The sequence below is a fragment of the Hylaeus anthracinus genome, unplaced genomic scaffold, assembly GCF_026225885.1.
Source record: "Hylaeus anthracinus isolate JK02 unplaced genomic scaffold, UHH_iyHylAnth1.0_haploid 0, whole genome shotgun sequence".
NCBI lineage: Eukaryota > Metazoa > Arthropoda > Insecta > Hymenoptera > Colletidae > Hylaeus > Hylaeus anthracinus.
In genome coordinates, this window is record NW_026533254.1 from 9507732 (window position 1) to 9531023 (window position 23292).

At 41.3% G+C, this 23292-nt stretch overlaps 3 protein-coding genes across 3 annotated transcripts in view; all 3 read left to right on the forward strand.

The window, feature by feature from the left end:
• Positions 1–23292, forward strand: part of LOC128891813 (CUGBP Elav-like family member 5) — a 406325-nt gene that overhangs the window by 201163 nt on the left and 181870 nt on the right. The window lies entirely within an intron of this gene.
• The window catches only part of LOC128887467 (CUGBP Elav-like family member 4), a 559913-nt gene that overhangs the window by 115188 nt on the left and 421433 nt on the right, over positions 1–23292 (forward strand). Inside the window, exon 2 of the mRNA XM_054143443.1 lies at positions 21125–21270. The gene's annotated coding sequence lies outside the window, so the exon portion shown is untranslated. The remainder of the gene's footprint in view (positions 1–21124; positions 21271–23292) is intronic.
• Positions 4738–7512, forward strand: LOC128887466 (major royal jelly protein 1-like). Its single transcript, XM_054143378.1, has 3 exons — positions 4738–5408; positions 5847–6253; positions 6709–7512. Exons 1-3 carry the CDS (start codon positions 5064–5066, stop codon positions 7190–7192), a joined length of 1236 nt encoding a protein of 411 aa, XP_053999353.1. The 5' UTR covers positions 4738–5063; the 3' UTR covers positions 7193–7512.

Below are 23292 nucleotides of genomic sequence, written 5' to 3' on the forward strand. Positions count from 1 at the left end.
CTTTGCGGGACTTTCTCTCTTACCCCTGTCGATATAAAATCGCGCGACGCGAGCGCATCCGACGGAATGGCAGTTGGGAAGTTGGAGCCGCTGGGAATAACGAACGGTATCGTCGTAAATTGCTTTATTTTTTTCCCCCTGCCAACCGTTTTCCATTAACCCTGACGGAGAGAGTGCGGAGAGTGTGCGTCTTCCGGGGGCTGAAATGCCGTTTCGATCAACGGAGATCAGGGAAACTCGGGAAACTCGAGCGTAGCGGTAGAGTGGCAGCTTTACTGTCTTTATTAGTGAGAATTCTTTAACATCGGTAAAGGATATTCTGTATCGAATCATTGGAGCTATATAATTGAAGCTTAACACTAAACCTACCGACGTTCGTAATACATTTATTTATATATTTTCGTAATGTATTTTAATTACAAATGCTCCCACGTTCGTGTCACTACTACTTTTTATTATTTCTAAATAGAAACATTCACAGATTTATTGCTATACTTCTCCTTCCTCTCTTCAGAAGTCATTTCCGACTACTTAATTGGTCCACATTCTATTTATGGCAAGTACCATGTCACATGCAAGCATTTTTTATTGCTTCTCAGATTCAGTAGGGAGTAACGCACTTTCACTTCTAACAAGGAAATCCATGTAATCGCAGAAACGATTGACGTATTACATATTTTTTTAATGCAAGTGACCTATTAATGCTTAATAGGACTTCCGCAGTCGACGATTTCAGCATGCTATCTAAATGTGAAAGCCTCGTAAATTTTAGAAGAATTTATTATCAAAGAAAAATAGGAAAAATGAAGTATTAAGAAAATTTCTATTCAACGGATAGTAAACAAAATGATAACAAAATAATAAGAAGAAAATATCTATAAAATGCTTAAAGAAGCGTCTGTTTTTGACCTTCCTGGATACATGGAATTCTTTAGAGCAAGTAGGTCCATTGAGCATGTAATGCACGACATGACTTGGGTACATGATGTTTCACGCGAGAGGATTGATAAGGATGCATCAGGTGCAATCGTGGATGCGGACGTGCACGAAAGAGGAGTAGCTATTACGAGTCGTGGAGCAGAAATATATAAAAGTGAGAAGGTGTCTGAACAAGTATTACCAATCGCTTGGTAAGAGATCCAATTGCAGAGAAAACTTCACTAGTATTGGCAGACAACAAATGTGTAAATTGATACATATACCAATGGAACTATAATAGTTTATACGCTCATATGAGTAGTCAATCTCTATAACATTATCAAGAGATATTTTGATAAATCACGAGACTCTGGGAAAATCCACTATGCTAAAACCACATTCGTAGCCTTTCACCATGAAGTATTATGCATACATGGCGACAGAAGTAAATTACTGGCATCAATGAACCAATTACCAATCTTGCGAACTGAGTGGTTTGCTCGTATAAAGGAACTAATCATTCTTGACACATTCTGAACTCATATACCACCGTTGCTTTAATATCATGCGATTAGTTGCACAACACTAGGAGCCTGGAATTTGAGAAAGAGTATAAGGAATTTTCAAAATACAGTTATGTGTTTATTATACGAAAAAATAGAACACTAGTATTGACATGATATCTAAAAAATTGCAATTTTTAGCAATCACTATTATACATTCTCATGGTTAAAAAAAAATGTTCCAGAGGATACTAAAATATCACAATTTCGACGAGGGAAAAATTCAACTAACAGATTATACGCACACCCACACATAGTTCACTGGAAACGATTGAAACTTTTATCTTTTTACTAATGTAGAATGAAAGCCCGACCGAAAACGTGTGCTTGTAACTCACGATAAAGCTGGTTAACCATACGTTTGTCTTCTCGTTCGGCTTAATCGTGACTGGCCAGGTGATTTATGATTTCCATTTCACCTCAGCAAATACAGTTGTGCCGGCCAGACGCGGCAAGGCGTGTAAAGCAATTACGAGTCGAAATAGCGAGAGGCCGAAAAAAAAAGAATTAGGCGCCGTCCCCAATGAAAAGTGTTGAGATTATGAGAGTATTGCGTGATCGAACCGTAACGGTCGGGAAACAGTTTCCGAATCTTTTCATTACCCGCTACACGTGACGTCATCCAAAAAGTCGATGTCATTTCGATTTTACAACTCCTTTTACAATGCAATAAAATTTCAAACAACAAAAATTAATAAGAATACAAAGAGACCTGCCATTTTTATGTCTCAAAGATTAAAAGACACTGCTTACACCCTAAACCAGCAGAGAAAATAAAAATGAATTCAATTTCGTTATTAAAAATTCTTGATCAACTTTTTCAAAGACCAATAATAATTCTGCTAATGGGGAGGCGATATTAGCCCAACTACTTGCCACAACCCACGCATAACTCGATTCCGTGTACACTTGGAGCAATTATGCATTCACATCCGATATTACCGCGCGCAATTAAGCCAACGATTAAGAGACGGGAACTTGAAACACGGCATGGAAGACCATGGAAAAAACGTAATCGGCTATGTAAGCTATGTTTCTGCAATCTAACGTATTTCAACGTATTTCAAAGTTTTAATTTGCGCGCGAAAGACTCCATAATCGAAGGCGAACGTAATAACTTTCCCCCGTGTTCGAGAATTTGCACGAAAATAGTTCTAGACTCTATTTCAGGTGGGCGTGTACTGTTTCCAAATAGCTGATCCAGTTTCTGATCACGCAGTGGCTAATGCGTTCATGACCACATTCCGTGAGCATTCGTTATCGACGTCCCGACGCGCTCACTTCGAACAATTGCCGCACTTTTTTAATAGAAAGTTTAGGAAAATGCGTAAAGGAGGTCTGCATCTGTGACGGATCACTTGATTGCAACAGTCGAGTCAATAGTTTGATATTGTCCCGTTTCCAATCTAGGACGGTATTATTTATGTAAAAAATCGCTTAAGATAACGCTAGAACGATTTAACGATGACAGGGAATAATTCGAAGGTTACCATTGCTTCATTCTTTTTCATGGAATCATATACTATTCTGGAGCCTTTCATGTAACAAGAACTATGATAAATTAGGCGTGACCACTGAAGGTCGTTTCCATCAGTTACTGCAGTACACACGCCTCTATAATCAAGGATAATAATTAATGAAGCAAGAAATGTTCTAAAACCGAATAATTCCAAAAAATCTGAAGGTTTGCAGAGTTGAAGTACAAGTAGATCTAATCGCATTATTATGAAATGCTATAAAATTATTCTAGAGAAAAACACATCCCCTCTGGTAAACTTTGGCTCTTCAATACCAAGACGACAAATTTAAAAAAAATTGTATGAGACATATCAATGCGATTAGATTTACGTATTTTTTGTTTCTGTAAAACTTCAGGTTTTTCCAATTGCATCGGTGGCCAAACTTTCCTTGTTAGATATGGTAGATATGGCAACATCTTTAGAAACATAATCGGACGTTCGTGGGTCAATTGCTCCGAACCTCCTTATCCGGTGACCTTAAACTTATTTGTAGACTTACTTAACCCATTTGCATCGGCAACCGCCTGAAACGCAATCAGAGCAATTAGGTCATTTATAAATTCTAAATACTTTTATAAATTTATAATTACTGATGGTCTTGATTGAAGTGATTGGAAAATTATTTAAAAATAGAATGAAACCTTTTGTCCAGAATAGCAACGAAACTTTATATTCATTTAAAATCTGTTTGGGATGTATTATAATAAATGTGAACTTTACTGTCTTATAATATTATCTGAAGAGAGGATATGATTCCATTTTAAGATATTATGGCAACTTTCATATGTTCAAGATAAATTTACCCGTAAAGGAGCCAGGGCAGTCATGTACCTTTCAAACTACTTTTCATGCTATCTTTCAAGCTTTCACCTGAATTATTTTTCGATATTGCCAATTACTTTCACGATATTCGTCTGAATCAACCGATATGGCATACTTTATTCCATACATAGCACTTCCATTTTCCTGGTTCCCACTCTTGCATCTAAAGATAGCATAATTTTTTAAGAACATTGATAGCAACAGGAAATATCAACTAGTTTTCCTCAAGAAATATTTTGTGAGATTAGATTGATGAATGTTAATCATAATATTTGTAAGGGAGACGGTAATAATCAATAAGTATAAAGTAAGAATGTTAAAGATATAAATAACGATATTCAATTTATAGAATTAATAAATCTTGTAGTTGGATCAAAGATTGAAACTAGGTTAGTTAGGAATAAATTATATACGGAATACTATCAAATGATCAATCTACTTTATGTAGATTGGAACTGCGCACGCACAAAAAAAAACACACAAAGCCATCTAAAAGGTTTCCATTCTCTGACTCCCCCACTAGAATTGCAGCCCTCCAAGAACATGTTAAAGGTATAGTTGACTATACAAACTTCGAACTGACTGTACTCAGACTTCCCCCTTCCCTGTACGTCATATGGACGCTCTACACTTCACGGGCACTTATGCGTATTCCAACCGGCACTCCATCAAAGTTACCAACAACCGCAGTTCTAAATAAATTTTTCTGCTCCGTAAATCTCGGTGGGCGAATATGCAAATATCGAAAAACGATATCAGTTCGTACGCAACATACAATTGCGCAAACTCTACCTGTTCCGGAATTACATCATTCTAGCATGTAATTTATTCGTTTCGCATAGTGGCAAGTACGATACGCAAGGTGACGTCCTTGCGATTGTCTATTATCCAGCTGGCACAGCCAACTGGTTCTTCAGTTGTCAGCCAAGTCCCCCGATAACTGCACTGATTTTCCGACGACGAGCCGTGAAACGCATTCGGGTCGCCCCGTTGATAATCCAGTTCAAGGTGAACCGCACTTTCGAGTCGTACAAACGGCGAAAGTGGCCAGCCTGGGTGGTAGCGATTCGACTGTCAAGAACGTTTCCGCGCTGCTCCGTGTAGCAGTTCACTTTGAATCGCAAACTCGACCGTAGCCACGGTCCCAACGGGTTCCTGCTCCGACTCGAATCGGTGGATTTCATATGTTTAATATACAACGAAGATTTACGTTGTTCACGTGTGCCTAACCGTTCGCGTGATGTTGTTATTAAGTATCGTTTTCGTCCTCGGGACTGTACAATACGCGAGTGCCAGTGGATTCAGAGTCGTTTTGGATTGGAAGTACTTAGACTGGGAATCGCCAAACATCATCCTGACAGGGAAGAACTTTACTCTCGGAAATGCCTTCACGCAGGATGTGGATATCGACAGAAAAGGACGCGTGTTTTTGACGAGTCCTCAATGGCTGGATGGTGTGCCCATCACGTTGTCGGTGTTGACCAATGTCGAAGGACCTGGAGGAAATTTGCTGATCCCGTACCCTGATTGGTCCTGGTTCACGCCTTTCAATTGCAACAGCTTGGTGTCCGTCTATAGGTTGGCGGTAAATATCCCGACGATGAGTGTCCATTGTTGAAATCAATGTTGGATGAAATATGTTCTGGTCAATGTTGCATCAGATAGCGAGGAAGATTGCATTTCAATTTCACTTTATAATATTTACCCCACACAAATACTAATCTCAAATTCATCAAGCCTTTATCCATATAATATTTAAAAATTTTTTCTCATTTTATTCATCTTTGTTTTCACGTTCACTCGATCTATATTCCGTAGATTTTCTCTCAATTTTCTTGATAATTCTTCCTTCGCCTAATCCTGCCAATACTTCAACTTCACATAAAACCTACTCCAAGGCTGCGTAAAAACACGGTACAGCCTGTATACTTCATTAACGCTCGTAAACAAGGTTATTCATCGTAGGAATATGTTTTACTGTTTCTTTCTTTTTTTTATAAGTGTATTGACAAAATCTGTCCAGATAGACGAGTGCAATCGTTTGTGGGTCGTGGATACCGGTCGCATCGGCACGAACGCCGTTTGTCCTACGAAAATATTGATCTTCGATCTAACGACGGATAAGTTGATCCATAAATACGTGGTGCCGGATGATCAAGTGTTATACGGGAAGGCAGCATTAGTTACGCCGATCGTGGATGTCGGAAAAACCTGTCTCGATACTTATCTGTACGTGGCGGACGTGGATCAAAATGGGCTGCTGATTTATGACTTATGTCACGATCACTCGTGGCGGGTAAACAATACCCGCGGCAATGCTTTCGGCCCGGACGACGACGCCATGTTCATCACTATCGCTGGCGAAACGTTTGATTTGACTGACGGCACCCTGGGAATGTCATTGTCACCGCGAGGATTTTTCGACCAAAGGTACTCGCATTATTTTTTAAAAATAGGATAGGTAGCTTTGACAATGATTAATCGATATTAATCATGCGCGAGAAATCGCGGAAAAGGAGTTATGATCAACGTTTGGATCTCCGATGAGGTTATTCATCAAAGTTTTGATCTACTTCCGATCCACTCACCTCTGCAAATTCTCATATTCGACTATTGGGATTTATTACACAATTATATTAACGAACCCACTCCCTCGAACAGACTATACAAGTCTCCATATCTCATTATTCTTACTAAGCATATTTCGCAAGCCTGGACTTAACTCTCCTAGAATATACACTCCGTGATGAAATATGTTGGATATTAATTCCTGAAAAATTGTAATACGTTCGAGCAGCTCTGGCGCGATCGCAATTAGACTCGGTCACGCCGCTCGAAACACATTTCCCTTCGACGAGGATAATCTAGCGACACCCGATTTCCAGGTATCTTTACTTTAACTCGTTGGCTAGCTACTACCAGAAGTTTACGGACACGAACTCCTTGAAGCTAAGCGAGTTCCGCGAGCCAATAGTGTACCAATCGAATCTGAAGCGAGCGAGCCAGGCAGGTGTCCAAGCAACTTCTCGGAGGGGCGTGATATTTTTCCAGTTAGTCCAATTAACGGCCGTCGCTTGTTGGAACATTGAGAAACCATTCACACCGGAGAACGTAGTGATAATTGCTCAGGATGAGTTGACGCTCCAGTACGTGAGCGGTATCAAAATCATCGTGAATCGTCGAGGCGAGGAAGAACTGTGGTTCGTCACAAACAGATTACAAAAGACGATAAACATGACCCGGAAATCTACCGAAACGAACTACCGTCTAATCAAGGCGACGGTTGACGATGTTATTAGGGGTACGAATTGCGAACCCTCCGGCATAAAGCATACGGGCCCGGACACTAGCTCCTGGCACCAAGTGTGAATCAGATAAATCGTATTATCTAAATCGAATTTACCTCAAGAGTTCCTCCAAACGCATCTTCACGCCAGACATAAAAATATGTTTATCTGTAAGATATTTTCTGACTCGTGGTGTTTAAATACCTAAAGACGGGACGCAGCTAACAGTGTTCGAAACTTCACTTGTAAAGAAAATAGTAAGTAACCTAAGAAAATAGCAGGTAAACGAAAGTAATTTATTTCCGTCGTTTGTTCACGTTATTGCAATTAAATGTTTGTAAATCTTTTTACACGATAAATTAATGTGTATAAAATGTATCATTTGTAAATATTGTTTTTTTTTTCTGTACCTAGGATATGAAAGTATTCAATTTATTTGCAAAGATTTTCTTGAGTCTAGACGAAATCCTGTAATAGAACGAACTTAATCGATGTCTGCATCCAGGTGTCTGGACCAGTCCCTAAATGAACCAAAACAAACTCCATATACAGCTTCGATTTATCGACTATCGATGTAACCCTTTCGTAACCCAGGGTCGAGGACTCGAAACTTCCAGGAAACGTAAAAAATCGACGTTTTTCACCCTCGGAAAACCAGCTGGACGCCCTAAAGCACAGTTTCATCCAACCCCGATAACCGCGAACCGCTTTCGACGGACAGAACGAATAACCGCGTTAACGACTTCGATTACTTTTGTTTTTTTACCCCTGGCTTTTTTTTGTCAAAGACCGTACGGTAACCAAACGCGGAGGACCGTTCGGATATTCCCGAGAGAATAAGCCGCAGGAGCAGGAGAGGGGTATCTGGGAGTGACAGCCCAGCGTGTAGCAATTTAGTTAACCGTTTCATTGCTACCTTTTGAGATGTAACGACGAGGTCTGGCCGTGACAGGGGCGTCACCAGGAGCCCGAATGTTTCGATGGCGGTTGCTCGCCAACAGGGGAAGACAGAGGTGTCGCGGGTCTCCTGGCCGCCGGCAACCAAGCAGTGGCGGCCCCTTTTTGATTCCTCGGCGACGATATCTCCAAGTTTTATCAGCCTTTCGGGCGCTGCAAGGTCGAAGCAGGGTTCGTAGGTGGGCGTAGAGGGTGTGGGCTGGTTGAGATAAATGCGCATTCACGAGGAATTGTTCGTGTTACTGCCACGGCACTCTCGGGATACCAATAGAGCGCGCAATGCCGGGAAATTCGTGTCACCTACTTCTCTTTCTACGGCGCAGTTCGGCGTGTGACTAATGGCGGCATATTCATGGCACAGCTTCGCCTCTCCAGCTCCCCTCAACACTACCCCGATCCCGCACCCTTCGCGAAGCTCTGGCAGTTAACCTCAGACAACCCCTTCGTCGTGATAATATACGGCTGCCCTTAAATTTTCGTTCCCCTTCGGTGCCTAGCGCCCCTCCCACCCGTCCCTGGCGTCAGCCTATTCCGACACGTATGGCAGAAAACCTCCTGTGTTGGTCGGCCGTTGATAACCGATCCGAGCTATGATCGCGAAGAAAGAAGTTTCGATAACTCGGAAACCTTTTGTTGTATACATTTACGTAGAGAATTTTAAAAAACAGAATGACGGCAGGTCGTCCACATCATCTCCAAACCCCAAAATGCTTCAGACACATCAGTTCCACGACCTGGTGGGGATAACCAGGCGCCTCTTAGACAGGATTTACCCTATTATGCAAATTTCGTGACCCCGTGAGCGCAAGTCCCGGTACCAAACGGGCCAGCCCCGCTGATGAGGGTGATACGCGACGAACTTATAGTCCGTACGAGATAAGAATATGGTCGTCAAGGGGTTAATAAGCGAGGTTATAAAGGGGACGACGATAAAGAAACCCTGTGAAACACGACACAGCCGTTCAATATTCTTTTTACGCGATTTCGTAAAGTGGGGCCGACTGAGTTATAGCACTCGTTCAATATACCATCGTCATGTGGAGGTATTATAAAATATTGCGATCCAGGGCGAAAAGGCCGAGCAGAGAGGTATAATATCATTGACCGCAAACGATCCACGAGAGGAGAGAGGGGGGGGGGACACGTTCTCACGATCGAACTCGTTACCTTAAGGGCACGACGTGGAATTACTTAAGAGGTGATAGGCGTCAGCGGTAAAGTCTGCACAGCGGACGAGTCTCCGGCGCGCGAAGAAAAGGTCTGAAATCGTTTTACGAGGGTACTTTTAAAACAACTTTACGAGAACACCGGCGGAATTTCGAAATAAATTTGCATCAGTTTTACTGCCCCTAATATACATAACTACCACTGTTTGGCACTGATACTCGGTACCTCCTCCAGTCCACTGGCTGCAACGAGTGTTTGTAATATGATGCAAGACCGCCCCGGTGTTGGAAGAAAAGATGCGCGCTTTTGGACTCTTTACAACCGGCGCGAAGTTGCGCCTGCTTGGTAAACTTGGTAACACGAGTTGCGAAAAGCCTCGGCCTAATTTATCGGCACGTAACAACGGGAAAGTTTGTCTTGCGAAAACTTTTTTCTTTTCGCCGTGTCCCCGGAATCGACGCTTAAGAGGCACTCTTTTATTTTCGTGGCAATATTCATGATTCACTTGCAGTCGAAGTGATTGATTAAGGGTACATAGAGGGTACGAATATTTATGGTATTGAATGTAAATCTAAACAATAATCCCTGTTCCTGCATTTTTAATTTGGTTTCTTGATTCTCGAACACCAATCGTGGTAACGTTTCGGTAATAAAATGATTGAAAGTTCAAACCGAATAGCCTGTAAAGTAATTGCTCGTCTAGGGTTTAGCGACACGGTATCAAATTGCAAATTGGCCCCCCCGGAGGCGAAAACGAATTCGACATGCCAACTTCACGGGTTTCTCACCGTCGAGTACACGTTTATCGACACGCAACGCCAAAACGGTTACTTACGCAACGAAACGCCACCGCCGCGCGTCGTTACATAAAAATTCAATTACGCGCAGTTAATGAATCCACGGAGAAACAGGCACCGCTCTCCCGCGCAAGAATGTCTCCCAATTAAGAGATAAAACGGAAAGAGCGACAAAGCGGGGTGAGAGGGGGGGGGGGGCATTAAATGCATCGTTGGCTGGGAATGAAATTTTAAAGTTTAATCGCGAAATTAACCGTGTGTTTCGCAGTCGTGGCTTTTCAGCTGACCACGTTAAATTACTTGTTTTTCGCTAAATTCCACCCGTTCCCTGTGCCTCGAACAAGCATGATTTTGTAAGCTGTGTCGGTAAGAAAACGTAAGAAGAAGCATAAGAAGATGAAAAGTTCTTACAAGATAGGAGACTATAAGAATTTAATAATGAAGACAGTTCTGGTTATTAAAATCATTAGACTCATGATATGGTTAGCTAGGGAAAGAATAGTTTCAGTGTTCAGTGTTCAGTTTGAATATTATTGTACTGTCCACTCAGGCATTGAGCTTTCGCTATTACTAAAATGTCTACGTTGTTGATAAGGTATAGGTAGAAACTAACACAAGACTAGGACTCCAAAGATAGAACCTACCCCGAGGGTTTTATCAAAATCCTCTAAGATCTATCAGAAGGGTTAAAAAAAGAAACCTACCCAAAAGTCTCAAAGATTTTTGCTCCTAAATCGTATATATATATCTCTAAAACTCTTTCTGGAGCTACATTTTTGTTTTTCCACATCTTCTATCCGAAAACGATACACTCAGGCACTCTAATCGCCTCCAATAAACAAGCTGGCCGGGGCTGGTGGAGCTGAAGCCACCCGCAACGAACTCACGTGGGTATCCGTTTCCAATTTGAAGGAACGCGGTGCTCCTGTCCGCGATGGAACGTAGAGGGAATTTCGGCCATTCCTCCCGTCTTTATTAAGGCAGCTCATCTATAATTCACCGAGTGGCCTAGACGGGCTGACAGTGCCGGACTCACCAGCCGCATAAACACACGGCATCTCGCGCAGAGGCTCGTGTACGCCGGTGTGTGGCATGCATTGCAGTTGTCAGCTCTAGTCAACGTGTAATTTACTATCTTGCCTCGGCTCAATGCAGCTGCACCCGCTGCTCGGAACCTGGACCACCGACCACCGTCTGCCAGCCAGAACGTCGGTGCTAACGGCTACCGGGAGCCCCCGAACATCGGCCGCACCGCTGTTGCCGTATTGCCGTTGTTGCTGTCGCTAGTTGCGATCCAAGTGGGCGATAATGGCCAGCCAGGTACTACTGACCACTCCGAACCAGCACAGTGGAAGGTCCCCCCATAAACTAACTGCTACATCCTGATTACTGCTTCGCCATTAGTTCGCGGAGATGTTTGACCCTCGCGCGGATGCGGTTTCGGGTCTTCCAGGACCCTTGTTTATGGAAGGCGTCACGGTCGACGTTGCTTGGGTAATATGCTCGTTTGGGACTGGAGTGGTTCTACTTTTTACGATAGGTGAACATGGATTAAGTTTTGGGGTGGTAGATTGTGAGGGGGTTCCTTCTGTTTATTGTAATGTTAAATAGTAATTGGGATCCCTAGGGAGGCTTCTTTTTGTGCAAGAAAAATTTCTGAAAAATGAGAAGGACAATCTGTTGAAATAAAGTAATCGTTGGAGGTAGGTTGAAATCGGAATAGACAGATTGAGTTACTACTTCGTCAGATGTATTTACATAGAAGTAACGGAATAGAAAGTGAATTATTATTATGCAACATTGTTGCTTAATTATACGTCATAGATACAGAAGTGGTTCGTTGATAGTGATAACACGCTGATATTCGTGAGCTGGTTAGAAGTTAAACGATATTATGAAATGCAGATCAGGTTCGATGTAAATGATATGCGAATAATAACATATCACAAGTAAGTATATGTTGTCAGACAAGTAACGAAAACGATATGGCAGTTGACAGCAACATTCAAGTTTATAATCAAGTTTGAAAAGATACATTTTCATTTAAAAGTAGCTGTAAAAATAATTTTAAGTTTTCTAGAAAAGAAAGGTGTTTTGTTTAAGAATTGTAACACAAAAGTTTCTTAATGTTATTGACAAACGTTTCTAGGAACCTTATTATTAGCTCCTGAGTTATTGCATCCAGTTCAATCTGCGCTTCTACGTTCACTTAGAGTTACCTCCACAGAGCAGGAAGTGAACCGGATTCAGATTATTGGCTGCAGCGAGGCTATGGCGAAACTCTTACATAATTACTTATCATGGTTATATTGGAATCCGGTATTTAATAATAATAATAGGACGAAAAGTTCACTAGGTCATTTGATCGATGAGACACCATTGCAGTAAAATGTTATGAAATAATAGACGGTGCCTTGATTTGAAATACTTTTATATATATTCTTAAAAAACGCTTCGAAAATGTTGTGCATTAAAATGGCATTTTCAATTAATGTTTATACTCAGAGAATATACATAGATAATTATGATAGATAAACGATTGTAATGATTAAGTATAAATGGGAAAAAAATTATCCGATCTTACTGTTTTTAGAGGGAAATTCTGTGAAACCATCTGAAGCGGAGAAGCGATACTCAACATTGCGCGGTAATAAACCTTACTCATGCGTGTTTTTTGCATACTCCTCGAGTGAGTCAGTCACTGCCAGGCAGCTGGTGTAAGCAGTTGCGTAACACGTGCTCGTCATATTTTCATTTTCACCTCGTGAGCGATGGCTACTCCATCAAGTTTTTTGCCAAAAGTTCGGCAATACCCACACCGAAACAATTCGTAAAATTAGACAGGCGTTCGATCACGATGCCTCAAAGTTCCACCCTAGAACTTCGCTAGTTTACCAGTTTCAACGCTAGAAAATTACTCAGTTATTGACGATTACTCTAATTTCAAAGATGTAGTATGTTCTTCATTCCAAGAGTCTCTCAACACCTATTTGTCTAACATTTCCAATCACAAAACCATGAATCCATAGGCCCTCCCTGCCAACACTTGCAAACATACGTAAACAATTACTACCCATTTCTTCCCAAGAACAGCGGACTCCCAACCACCGGCAAGTTGTTTCCTTCGCCCGATGTACTTCGTCTCGCCATCCCTCCATACTGTTTGCCTATCCAAGACTCCATCCATCTGTTTCTGCGTGATTCCATCTCCTTTTCTCTTTTCTCCGAGCGGCACGCAACGCTCGGTTGAAATGTCGTTTGCTTTGCGAACCGGTCCCTTACATTCGTAACCGTTCGTTATCGTTAGTTCCGCTTGGCGAGGCGCGTTCACAGCGTAAACACGTACGTACGTAGCTACGTAAGCCCGTGTGGCGAGAGGAAGCGAGACTGGGGGCTGACAGCGAGCACGAAGCGAGGTTTGAGAGCGCATTTCGGAGGAAGGTGTGGCCGCATCGACTTCTCCCATTCGTTACCTTTGCCGCGAGGACGTGCGAGCGCGTCGAGTCATGTTTACGAACGCAAATAACGCCGTTGCACCAACTTTTTCTTCCAGGTCTCCTTTCAGGCCTCTTTTTTGCACGTAACACGGGCGTTGGATACGAGCACGCTCGCCCATCGATGGCGTCACTGTGGTAATGATCCCTTACACTCGACATTGGCACCTTGGGTACTGGGGCGTAAAAATTCGAATCCATTTCGTACCATTTGGGTTTGAATACAAAAATAAAGCCATCGATATTCTCGTGGAAAATCCTTTATAATATATTTTTATTATTTTTATAAGTCTCCACAAAATTCACGAATCCTATCCATATTTATTTTGTTTGGCGTCTCACCTTTTAAATTATTTCTTTTACCTTCCTACCGAACTATGAAAATCAACCAATGATCGCATAGGTGCCTTCTATTTGGAGGCCCATAGTTGGAGCTACGCAGGCAATTATTGCACATGAAAACGCACACGTGCACGGAGATGTCAGGTATTTATAGGATGTCGTTACGTAAACCGTCGATATCTGCCGTTGTTTTCACTTTTGTTTACAGGGACATCAAATGGGCTTTACCTGGGCATTACCCATTTCAAGGCGCGACCTATAAATTTCGCCTACGAGTCTGTAGCGTAAATAAATAACCGTATCGATTTATCCGATATTTATTCACGGAATAAATATATGAGTCGACTACGACACCGTGCTGTTTGGAGGCCAGGATTTTGGAAAATTTGTGGAACTTTTATTCCAACGAACGTCACGAAAAACGCGCTCGTTGTAAGTTTATCGCAAGCGGAATCTTTTTCTTTATTTATGGCTAGATCAAGCCCTCTCGATCCTAAATTTTTTCCTTTGGGAGAAAAAAAATATTCCGCGTCGATCTCGAGTCATTTGGAGTTCAATAAATGTAACGAAAGTATAAAATTGCCGCATATATGAGAATTTTAATAATTTTAACAATTAAGTAATAGCGTAAGTAATAAATTTGACATTTTGTGTGAAATATGATACGTTTCATAATAAAATTTTATGAGAGATTTCATTATTCAATTCAGAATAAAGATATATATTTTTTTATAAGACATAGGTTATTTAACACTGGTTAATTTGCTCGTGTTATCTACATTCTTATCCTCTCGATCTTCTCACATTTTATAGTTTGCGCTTCTGTAAATATTTTACACGATATTACACAACATCTCATTCCCATCGAGATCCCCTTGATCGCTCTATCGCATTAGTATCGCGATCATTATAATAGGTCTGCGTGTCTACATAATACGATTAGGATCATCGTGTGCAATATTCTAACACGTATTATCATAGCATTCTGTATATATGTCTTGCCAGACACTATCATAGTTTCAAATGGTCTTGAATCAACTTATACTCTGTTTCTACACTTTCTTAATTATTTTTCTTAAAAATATTTTCTCTTAAGTAATTTATCTAAAAGCAGAGGAAAACCAACACGTTGCTAACCAACTACGGAATCATCCCCATTCGACTGTCATAGGTCAACAAATTTTTTCTTAATTTAAAAATCCGTACCACACGACACCCCGAGTGCAATCGTCTCTCCGCATCGATGGATCTCGACTATCTTGCTTGCACAGGTTCCGAATATACTTTTACATAATTCATCGCGAGCGCCGCTCTTTTTCACGCATTGAGGGAAACATCGACGGTGGAATAAAGAGCGCTGGAAGGAAATTCGCGATAGGGTACGCGGCGCTACCTGCACGGATTCGTAGGCTACCGTGCCGTCTGCCAATTTTCGTACATCGATATATCGCGAAAGGAACGATCGCTTCAGGATAGACGTAATGAATAGCTCGGATGGAAATTCACCGGATCGGGTGGAGGCTCTAGTGGAAGATAGTCGATAGATGTAGCGACAGGGGGTAGGTACGGGTGCAATCAGCGCGATGATAACCAGTATTACCACGTCAACTCGACCCATCTCGTGGATCTTGGTGGCGTAGTTCGCTCTGCGTTGAATTGGGTTGAATCATACGTAATTGTCGATTTCTTGTATCGACTTCATTGCCCTATGAAAAGTTGGACAAAAGAGTTTAATGCAAAATCTATTTCCTGTTATTATCACTTTAATTATTTGATTACTTAAAAATAGTCTGCAACTTAGAAGAGGATTTTGTACAGTAATATGAGGTGTAGACATTAATTAATAAGTACGTAGGTCAAATTGATTCGTTCGGTAGTTTTAGTGTCAGGGCAAAGAGGAAAACGGATCATTAACCCTCTATGGGCCCGTATAATTTTCAAGTCGCATGCTAATACATTGACATTTTACCAAATAATTTTAGTTTTCCTACAAGATAACGTATACGGCTTAATTATATAATATCTCTGATGACCGATAACGATATTGGTAACGTTTGGCAGTGCCATCAACCTAAAATATTACAGTTAATATATGTACATATATACCATCCTAAAAATTAATAAATTTTCAATTTTACCCAAAACACGAGAATTTTTGAAAAAATATTTCTAACTCGATGACCTGCATTTATGCCCCAACTGAATATTTGCGACGCGGTCGAGCGGATAGCATGACGCGTTAGGGTCGATGTATCCCGCATTATTTATCTCCGTGGCGGGCCCTGCTCGACGATACAACAAAATAGAAATCGGACCGCGCGGCCCTCGAATATTCGCACCGTTGGTTTTTGAGTCCAGCGTCGGCCATCAATCGTGGGAACGCTGCGGCGTGATTAATTTTGCTGGATCACCCCGGCCGCTGAAACGCGGCGCGTCGCACAATTCCTGTCGATGACAGAATACGTCCCTTGTCAATCGCTACTTCATTGAATATGTTTAATAGCCGCGAGTCAGCGGCAATTGATCGACTCGACTTAGTTTGATGGATTTGGCGACCGCGTTGCTATGACGGACGTATGAAGTTCAAACGAGTCGGATTTGTAGAAAGATCGCTGAGTGGAGAGGCAACGACGGTGTCAACGACGTCATACTATCGACAGTCGTCGTTTTCGATTAATTTGGCGAGTAGATAAATCATTGAAACGCGATTAGACCGTATTTTATTGATAACTTCGTCAATGGTTGACACTACTCTAGATGTGTTTGAGACGTATTCGTTATATTTTCATAGTTTATAACTTTCTCCTGGAATATTTTTCTAATAAAACGTGAAATTTGTATTCTTTTATACGTCATGGGGTATCTAATTTAAATATTTAGTCGTTTATTGTCCTGATGTTTTGCATTATTGTTAATAAGATACGTAACCGTCTCATTTACCACTTAGTTCCGAAGAGCGATCCTCAATCCTAAAAATAATCGAGGATTGCTTATTCATCTTCAGCGGTAATACCAACTGAGCCTCAGATGGAATAATTCAGAAACTGCAAACGTTTACGTCCCAAGGCATCCGTCGAATGGTTTCGGAACACTTTCCCCTACAGATGCGCTGGATCATTCATTCAAATGCTTGTCCATCTAGGTTTATGGACCCGGTGGTTCTGGAAGTGTGCAGGTGTCAGCGATTTTACGAGCCTGCTGCCTCCTTTCATGCTCTTGTCAGTGACGGTGCTGGCCGACGCTCTTAAAAGGGGATGATCCAAGATGTCTTCCAATCAGCGTAAACAGGTCTCGGCATTGGCGTCTAAAAACTTTTCCCCGACGACCTGGAGTAAGTCGAAGGCAGTTCGTCGCGAGACATCGATCTATGTATTTCTTGTCGCACTTTCATCAATAGTCAACGAATTAAACTCGATTGCCTCAACGTCTTTTTCGCTTATTTTCCGGTGCTTCATGCTTTCGTAGACTAGCTGTGTTACACACAATATCATACTTTAAAGAAATACTACAAACTTTGGTAAAATTGATTTTTAGATAAAATTTTATGATAATTATTAAAAAATAATTTGTTTAAATAATACTTCAAATGCATCCTATTTTACAATTTCTGAAAGTTTCACAAAAATTGCTTCATAAATAACTAAATTACGATGATTTTGGTAACGTACAAGTTTGCCCAAAAACGCGCGGTCCTAGGCGCGTGTCTTACAGATTTCTTAGCGGTCGTTAACGTGTTAAATCCTCTGGTCAACACAGCATAGTAGAAAGTGCATCATAACGCGATTCGAAGGCAGAATTCGATGATTAATGGACCGATGCACCAAGGAAAGGGTGACTTAGAGACTTATCGAGTAAACGTGCTCAACTTGCACGGAAATCTTGCAACGTCATAACTTTTGTCTTTCTCTCGCGCGTTTAAGTTGCTCCTCCCTCCCTCCATTCGGGGCTTCTCTCTCTTTGAGCGTAATATTTCCGCCTATTCGTTTCCATACATTCGCAATGGTGCTTGGTGTATACGCGAGTCCATTTTCCGCGTCTCTCGAAAGTAATATGGCCCCTACCCTCGACACGCACCCTATTTATTTCCGCACGAATGCCCAGAGACGGAAATAATGATTTTAATAATACCTGAAACCTTCCGCAGCGAGAGGATGTCCCACAATTACATCAAGACCATTGTTTTAAAAAGGACCCGTTCAACACATGAGAACCATTAAATAAAATTTTACCGCGCTTGCCAACGCGGAACAAAAAAAAAAAAAAAACGCTTCATCCATCGGGACGATCCATTTCCATTTTAACCTTCGAACATATAGTAAATGCAATTTTATTCTCGATCGGAATTTCGCCGATTTGTTTCGCCCAAAAGTATTCGTGCCTCGTACTCGAGTATTCAATCGAATTGCTTGTAACGCCATTTGCAATGAGTTTTTCATTTTTTTTTTTTATATTGGTATTGATTTCCCGACGAAGCTTTGGAATATTTTTCGCCTAACGATAATCCGATTTTCAGTAAAATTGCTGATGGTTTGCTGTTAAAAACAGAAAAATGTGACTTTTCATCTTATTTCTTATATTTTGTTTGTCTTTGTTTTTTTTCGCGTGTGACATTATTTTTTTAGCACGATTACCGGATCTCGAGTTGTTTTCTATGCCATTAGTCACATTTTGATGGAAGTTCACCGCACTGGATATTTTCTCTCGAACTGGTGGACTTTAGGGTTAAGCAAACCCTGCGTTTTCCACTTGCTGAGATAGAGCACATGGCGGAATTCCCACGAGCCACTCTTTTACGTCACGTGCCTCGTTTCTTTCGTTCCTCTCCTCTAGTTTGTTAAATGAAATAATACGTCCTCGTATCTCACGAACATTGGTTAGTTACCGTTTACTGAGATATAGCTTTCTGTTTAGAAATTAAAAATGTACGAATAATAACATATTCATCACTGAAAACTAATTTTTACTGTTTGGAAACTTTATGTACATAGTTGTTTTCCACCTTTGATTACTTCTTAATTTGCAATAATAATGCTCAGAAATAACTCAAGGAGGATCAAGTCTGAACTCATTCCCATCTAAAGAATCTATACTTCCATAAAAATAAAATTCACCTGATTCTCATCCTCGACTCCAGTGTAAAAATGACCCCTCGATAGCGAAAATCGCCTTGCACTCCCATTCGGTGGATATTCGGGTGGTTCCGTTAAGTGCAATACGCTGAGTGCCCTACTCTTTCTTCCGTCCTCTCCCCCGCCAAGGATCGAGGAACTTCGTTCCTGTGAGGTCCACTCAAGAACTAGTTAGACCAAGACCAGTTTTTATTAGCCGTGAGAACAGAATCTATGAAAACCTGCATCTGCCCTGTTTTCGAATAAGGAAAGATGATGTCTCGGACCGACGGATACAAGAGGAGGTGGGGTTGGGGGATTTGAGGTGGGAGAGGAAGTTGCTGGACCATGTCGACTGCTTCCCAAGCCAGCCGAAGTGGACCTATCGACTCGAAACGAGTGTGCTCGACGTTAAAATCCCGGTCGCTGCTCCCGTTTCTCAGGCCCTCCCCGAACACCCCCTTTCCGCCCCCACGGCGAGCTCTTTCCACCGTCATCGCTCTCTTGCTTTGCGCCCACCCCCTCTCCCCATAGTCGCCACCCTCTTTACCACCCTCTATCTGTCTTTCTTCCTGGTCCGTTCATTCGCCCATTCGTTTGTATTGGACGTAAACGATGCAATGGGTGGACATGGTCCAGCAAATCCGAAATCCCCTTTTCCTCGATATAAAGCTTTACCTCTTTTTTCGGCTTTGACCCTCCGTCGAGCGCGACTTCGCGCCAGTACTTTCTGCGAGCAAACCGGCCGGCACAAGTATCGGGGGCTACCGGCGAAATCGACTTGCATCCGAGGGGATCCGATGAAAGCTCGAAAATCGAATGCTCGAACGTGGTGGACCGTCCAACGGCGTTGTCGCCCCTTGGAGACTTTAAGGACACTTTTCACTTTCGCTGGTGGCAACCGCTTGTTAGTTATGTTATCGGTGATGCTAATCGAAGGGCAGTCAGACATCAACATATGATTTTTAATATATACTTAATAAGATAATTAAGATAATTACTATTTTCAACAATCTTATACGCATAGGGACGAGTAAGTAATACTGATCCAATCAAATTTGATTATTGGAACTACGTATGTTGTTTGGTGCAAATAAGCGTATGCACGCGGCGAACCGATACTTATTGGTACACTGCGCGCAACAGTATAACACTATTTCAGAGTTGAACAGGTACTCCGACTTTTCTGGGTAAACTTTACTTGATAATTACAAACGATACGGGTTATTCGTTGCACCACTAAAGAAGAGTAAATATTCTGTCCGAACGCTTTGAGGTCACAACACAAAGGCATAACGTTACATTGTTTCTATAGAAAAAGGCGGTTTCAATACGGTTCCATTGGTTCGATACCGAAACGGAATAAAACGTCATTGACGATTACCTTTTACTTAGTTCCAGAAGTTCTGCTGGCGTGTGGAATGTTTAACGTTTGTTCGGAAAATCGGTCAAAATTGAAACCGAATCCTTTTTAATTAGCGGATTAATTACCGATCAATGAAAAGTTTGTAATTAATGGAATTTCGAGAGGTAGGAGGAAACTGGAACAATGGAAATATCTTTTGTCCGCACGCGTTCAAAGATTCGACGAATGAATGTACAGGATTCAAAGGAAGGTACAGTGAGACGAAATTGTGATATCGATTATATTACGCGTATGGTGTATCATTTATAATATAACAATTCCGAATGGATTTATTAGGAAGATTGAATTTCCTAATTCTTCCATTTACGACTGAATTTATAAATAGATGCACAATTTACAAAAAAAAAAATATTCCTTCATCCATTCAGCAAATGTCGATGTCATCTCGCAAAATGTTTCTTTGAAAAAAAAAGTTCCTGAAGATTTGGTCATTTATCTGAACCATTAATAAATATATATATATCAGAAAAAAAAAATGTATAGATCAAGTTCGATACTTGTACCGTAAAATCATTCTTTGTTTTGTATTAAAGTACGTATTTAAATCTTGAAAAAAAAAGTTTTTGAAATTTAGCTTCGACAACTACCCCCTTAAGATGATTATTTTCTTTCGCTTGGTAACGCGAGGGGTTGCGCGCCACTGGTATAGATAATGGCGGGACAAGATAGTCGATAGGGATAGCGTATATCCCGCAAGGAAGTGACAATATTATTCTGTTTCAGGGTGTGACGGGCGACCGGCTGGCCGGGGGCGCCGCACACCTCCTCCATCTCTTCTTCTTCTTGCCACGACCACAACACACAATGTAACAACAACCACCACTACTAGAGTCGTCCGCGCGAACCACGTTCTCAATGTACTCGATGTGGTACGTCACCATAACCCCTACTCGGTGTCTGTGAAGATATGTCATCCTTATTAAGTTTTAACGTGTTTCACTTTTACGTTATCGTGTCTCACAGTTAGTGCTCCTCAGTGTTTTAATGAGAAACTCGTACGACGGCCCGCAGCGACGATGTATACCCAGCTCCTCGGTGTTGTTGAACCGCACGTAGAGCGAAGAGTGCACTGTGAACATTTAACTAGACCATATTAAATTAGTCGTCGAGTACGCGGTGGAATGCTGCCTATGTTTTTATATTGTTTCGAGGGGTCTTTACAGCGCGGTCTGATAATTACGCGTTTCATTATCTGCCGTCTACATTCAGGTACGGAGAGCAAATTTTCGTTCGGTGTATTCGTTTACCCTTAATTAAACTGCACCGTCAAATTCCGGTTTCACGTGCGATATATATATATGCACGTTAATGAAGTCTGTGCGTTGAGAATTGTTCGGAAATACTTTGGAAATCTTTTTCAGTTTTATTTTCTGATTTTTTTCGTTTCGAGAAAGATCTTTCGTTCGAAATTTTAACGCAACACTTTTCGCGAGTAATATCGTAGCGATTGGCAATTCCTTAGTTTGTACGACGGTTAAGTATTTTTGTGGTATAAATTTCACCTGGAAGCAGTGGCATTCTTCGCACACACGTACGTATTTACATGTCATTCAACATTGTGTATACATCTCTATATTCTGTATCTATACATGATATGTGTATATTATGTACATATTACACACATATTATATATATATACGTTATGTTATGGATATGTTGAATTATGTCTTCACTGTTCGCTGAGTTCCGTTACAATGTGACTTGTGGTTGGTTTAGTTTCGTTGGTTTATCGATGTTCGATGTTGGCTGCTATTGTTGGTTGTTAGGTGTTTAGTGGTCACTCTGTGTTGGTGCTCACCCTATCGACTCTTCCTTGTACCCGCAACCCTGACAACCTGCAACCTCATCCCCTCTCCCCCTACCCCGCCCGCCCTTCACGAACTCGAATCCCGAAACTTGATGTTAGAAGTTACAATGACAAGCTTGTCTCCCGCCAGGACGAGTCTTATTCGACGACGGAAAGATCCGCAACACTGTTAATACGTACCAAGCGGACGGGTAAGGTTTATATTGGAAAGTTTCTTTTGCAGACAGCATGCTGTTTTTACGTGTACAGAGAAAAGAATCGGGTGTCGCCCGACGGAGATCGTCGAAACTGAAAGAAAACGAAGCAATATGTCGTTGTACGTTGTCGATATGCATATGTATGTTTCATCTGAGGGATGAGCAAATTCAAGGGTCAAAATTCAAACAATCTTACGCATCTATAGAATGAAAACGTTGAAAAATTAATTAAATCAATTCAATAAAGAAATTCACGTAGAACGAAAATAAACCTAGGCTGCTGTAGAATAAGTAGAAATGGCGAGCAACGGTTAAACACGTCAACCAAATCACTCGTCTTGTACAAACAAATTTTATTCTACATTATTTACTCACTTTTACGCGTACAATCACCGTCACCTCTCGAATTGAGGGTTGTGCTGCAACCTTTTCTTTGTGGTGCAATAAGGAGGAAAATTTGAAAAAATGAAGCTACCTCTTTATTGCAGCACACCCCTCAATTGTCATATAACCCGTGTTAGACAAAGAATTCGTCTAAATCGTAAACTGTATGTGAATAATAGATACGTATGCCAACGATTTTTATGCATAATGCGTAGAGGTCTCCTTAACATTTAATTAGAAGCTAGTCCTAACTATTGTTTCTTTCCTCTCGCATGCACATTTCGTATCTCTACATCGTTTTTCACTGTGTCATCATTGTTTCAGTGCACGGAAGGACGCGCGACCAGGCAGTAATACTTTTCATTTATGTAACAGCTGAAATTTCCCCGACTTCCTGCAAAAGGCATTAACAATTGAGCGAAATCGATACGTACTCGCGTACATGCGTGAACGACCACAATTTATTTCCGTCAATTTGCATGACAAATATCGATACTGCGATC

Coding starts and splice junctions, on each gene's coding strand:
- LOC128887466 (XM_054143378.1), top strand. CDS start 5,064: ATGTTGTTATTAAGTATCGTTTTCGTCCTCGGGACTGTACAATACGCG. Junction 5,409..5,846: donor TGTCCGTCTATAGGTTGGCG/GTAAATATCCCG, acceptor AAATCTGTCCAG/ATAGACGAGTGCAATCGTTT. Junction 6,254..6,708: donor CGAGGATTTTTCGACCAAAG/GTACTCGCATTA, acceptor CCCGATTTCCAG/GTATCTTTACTTTAACTCGT.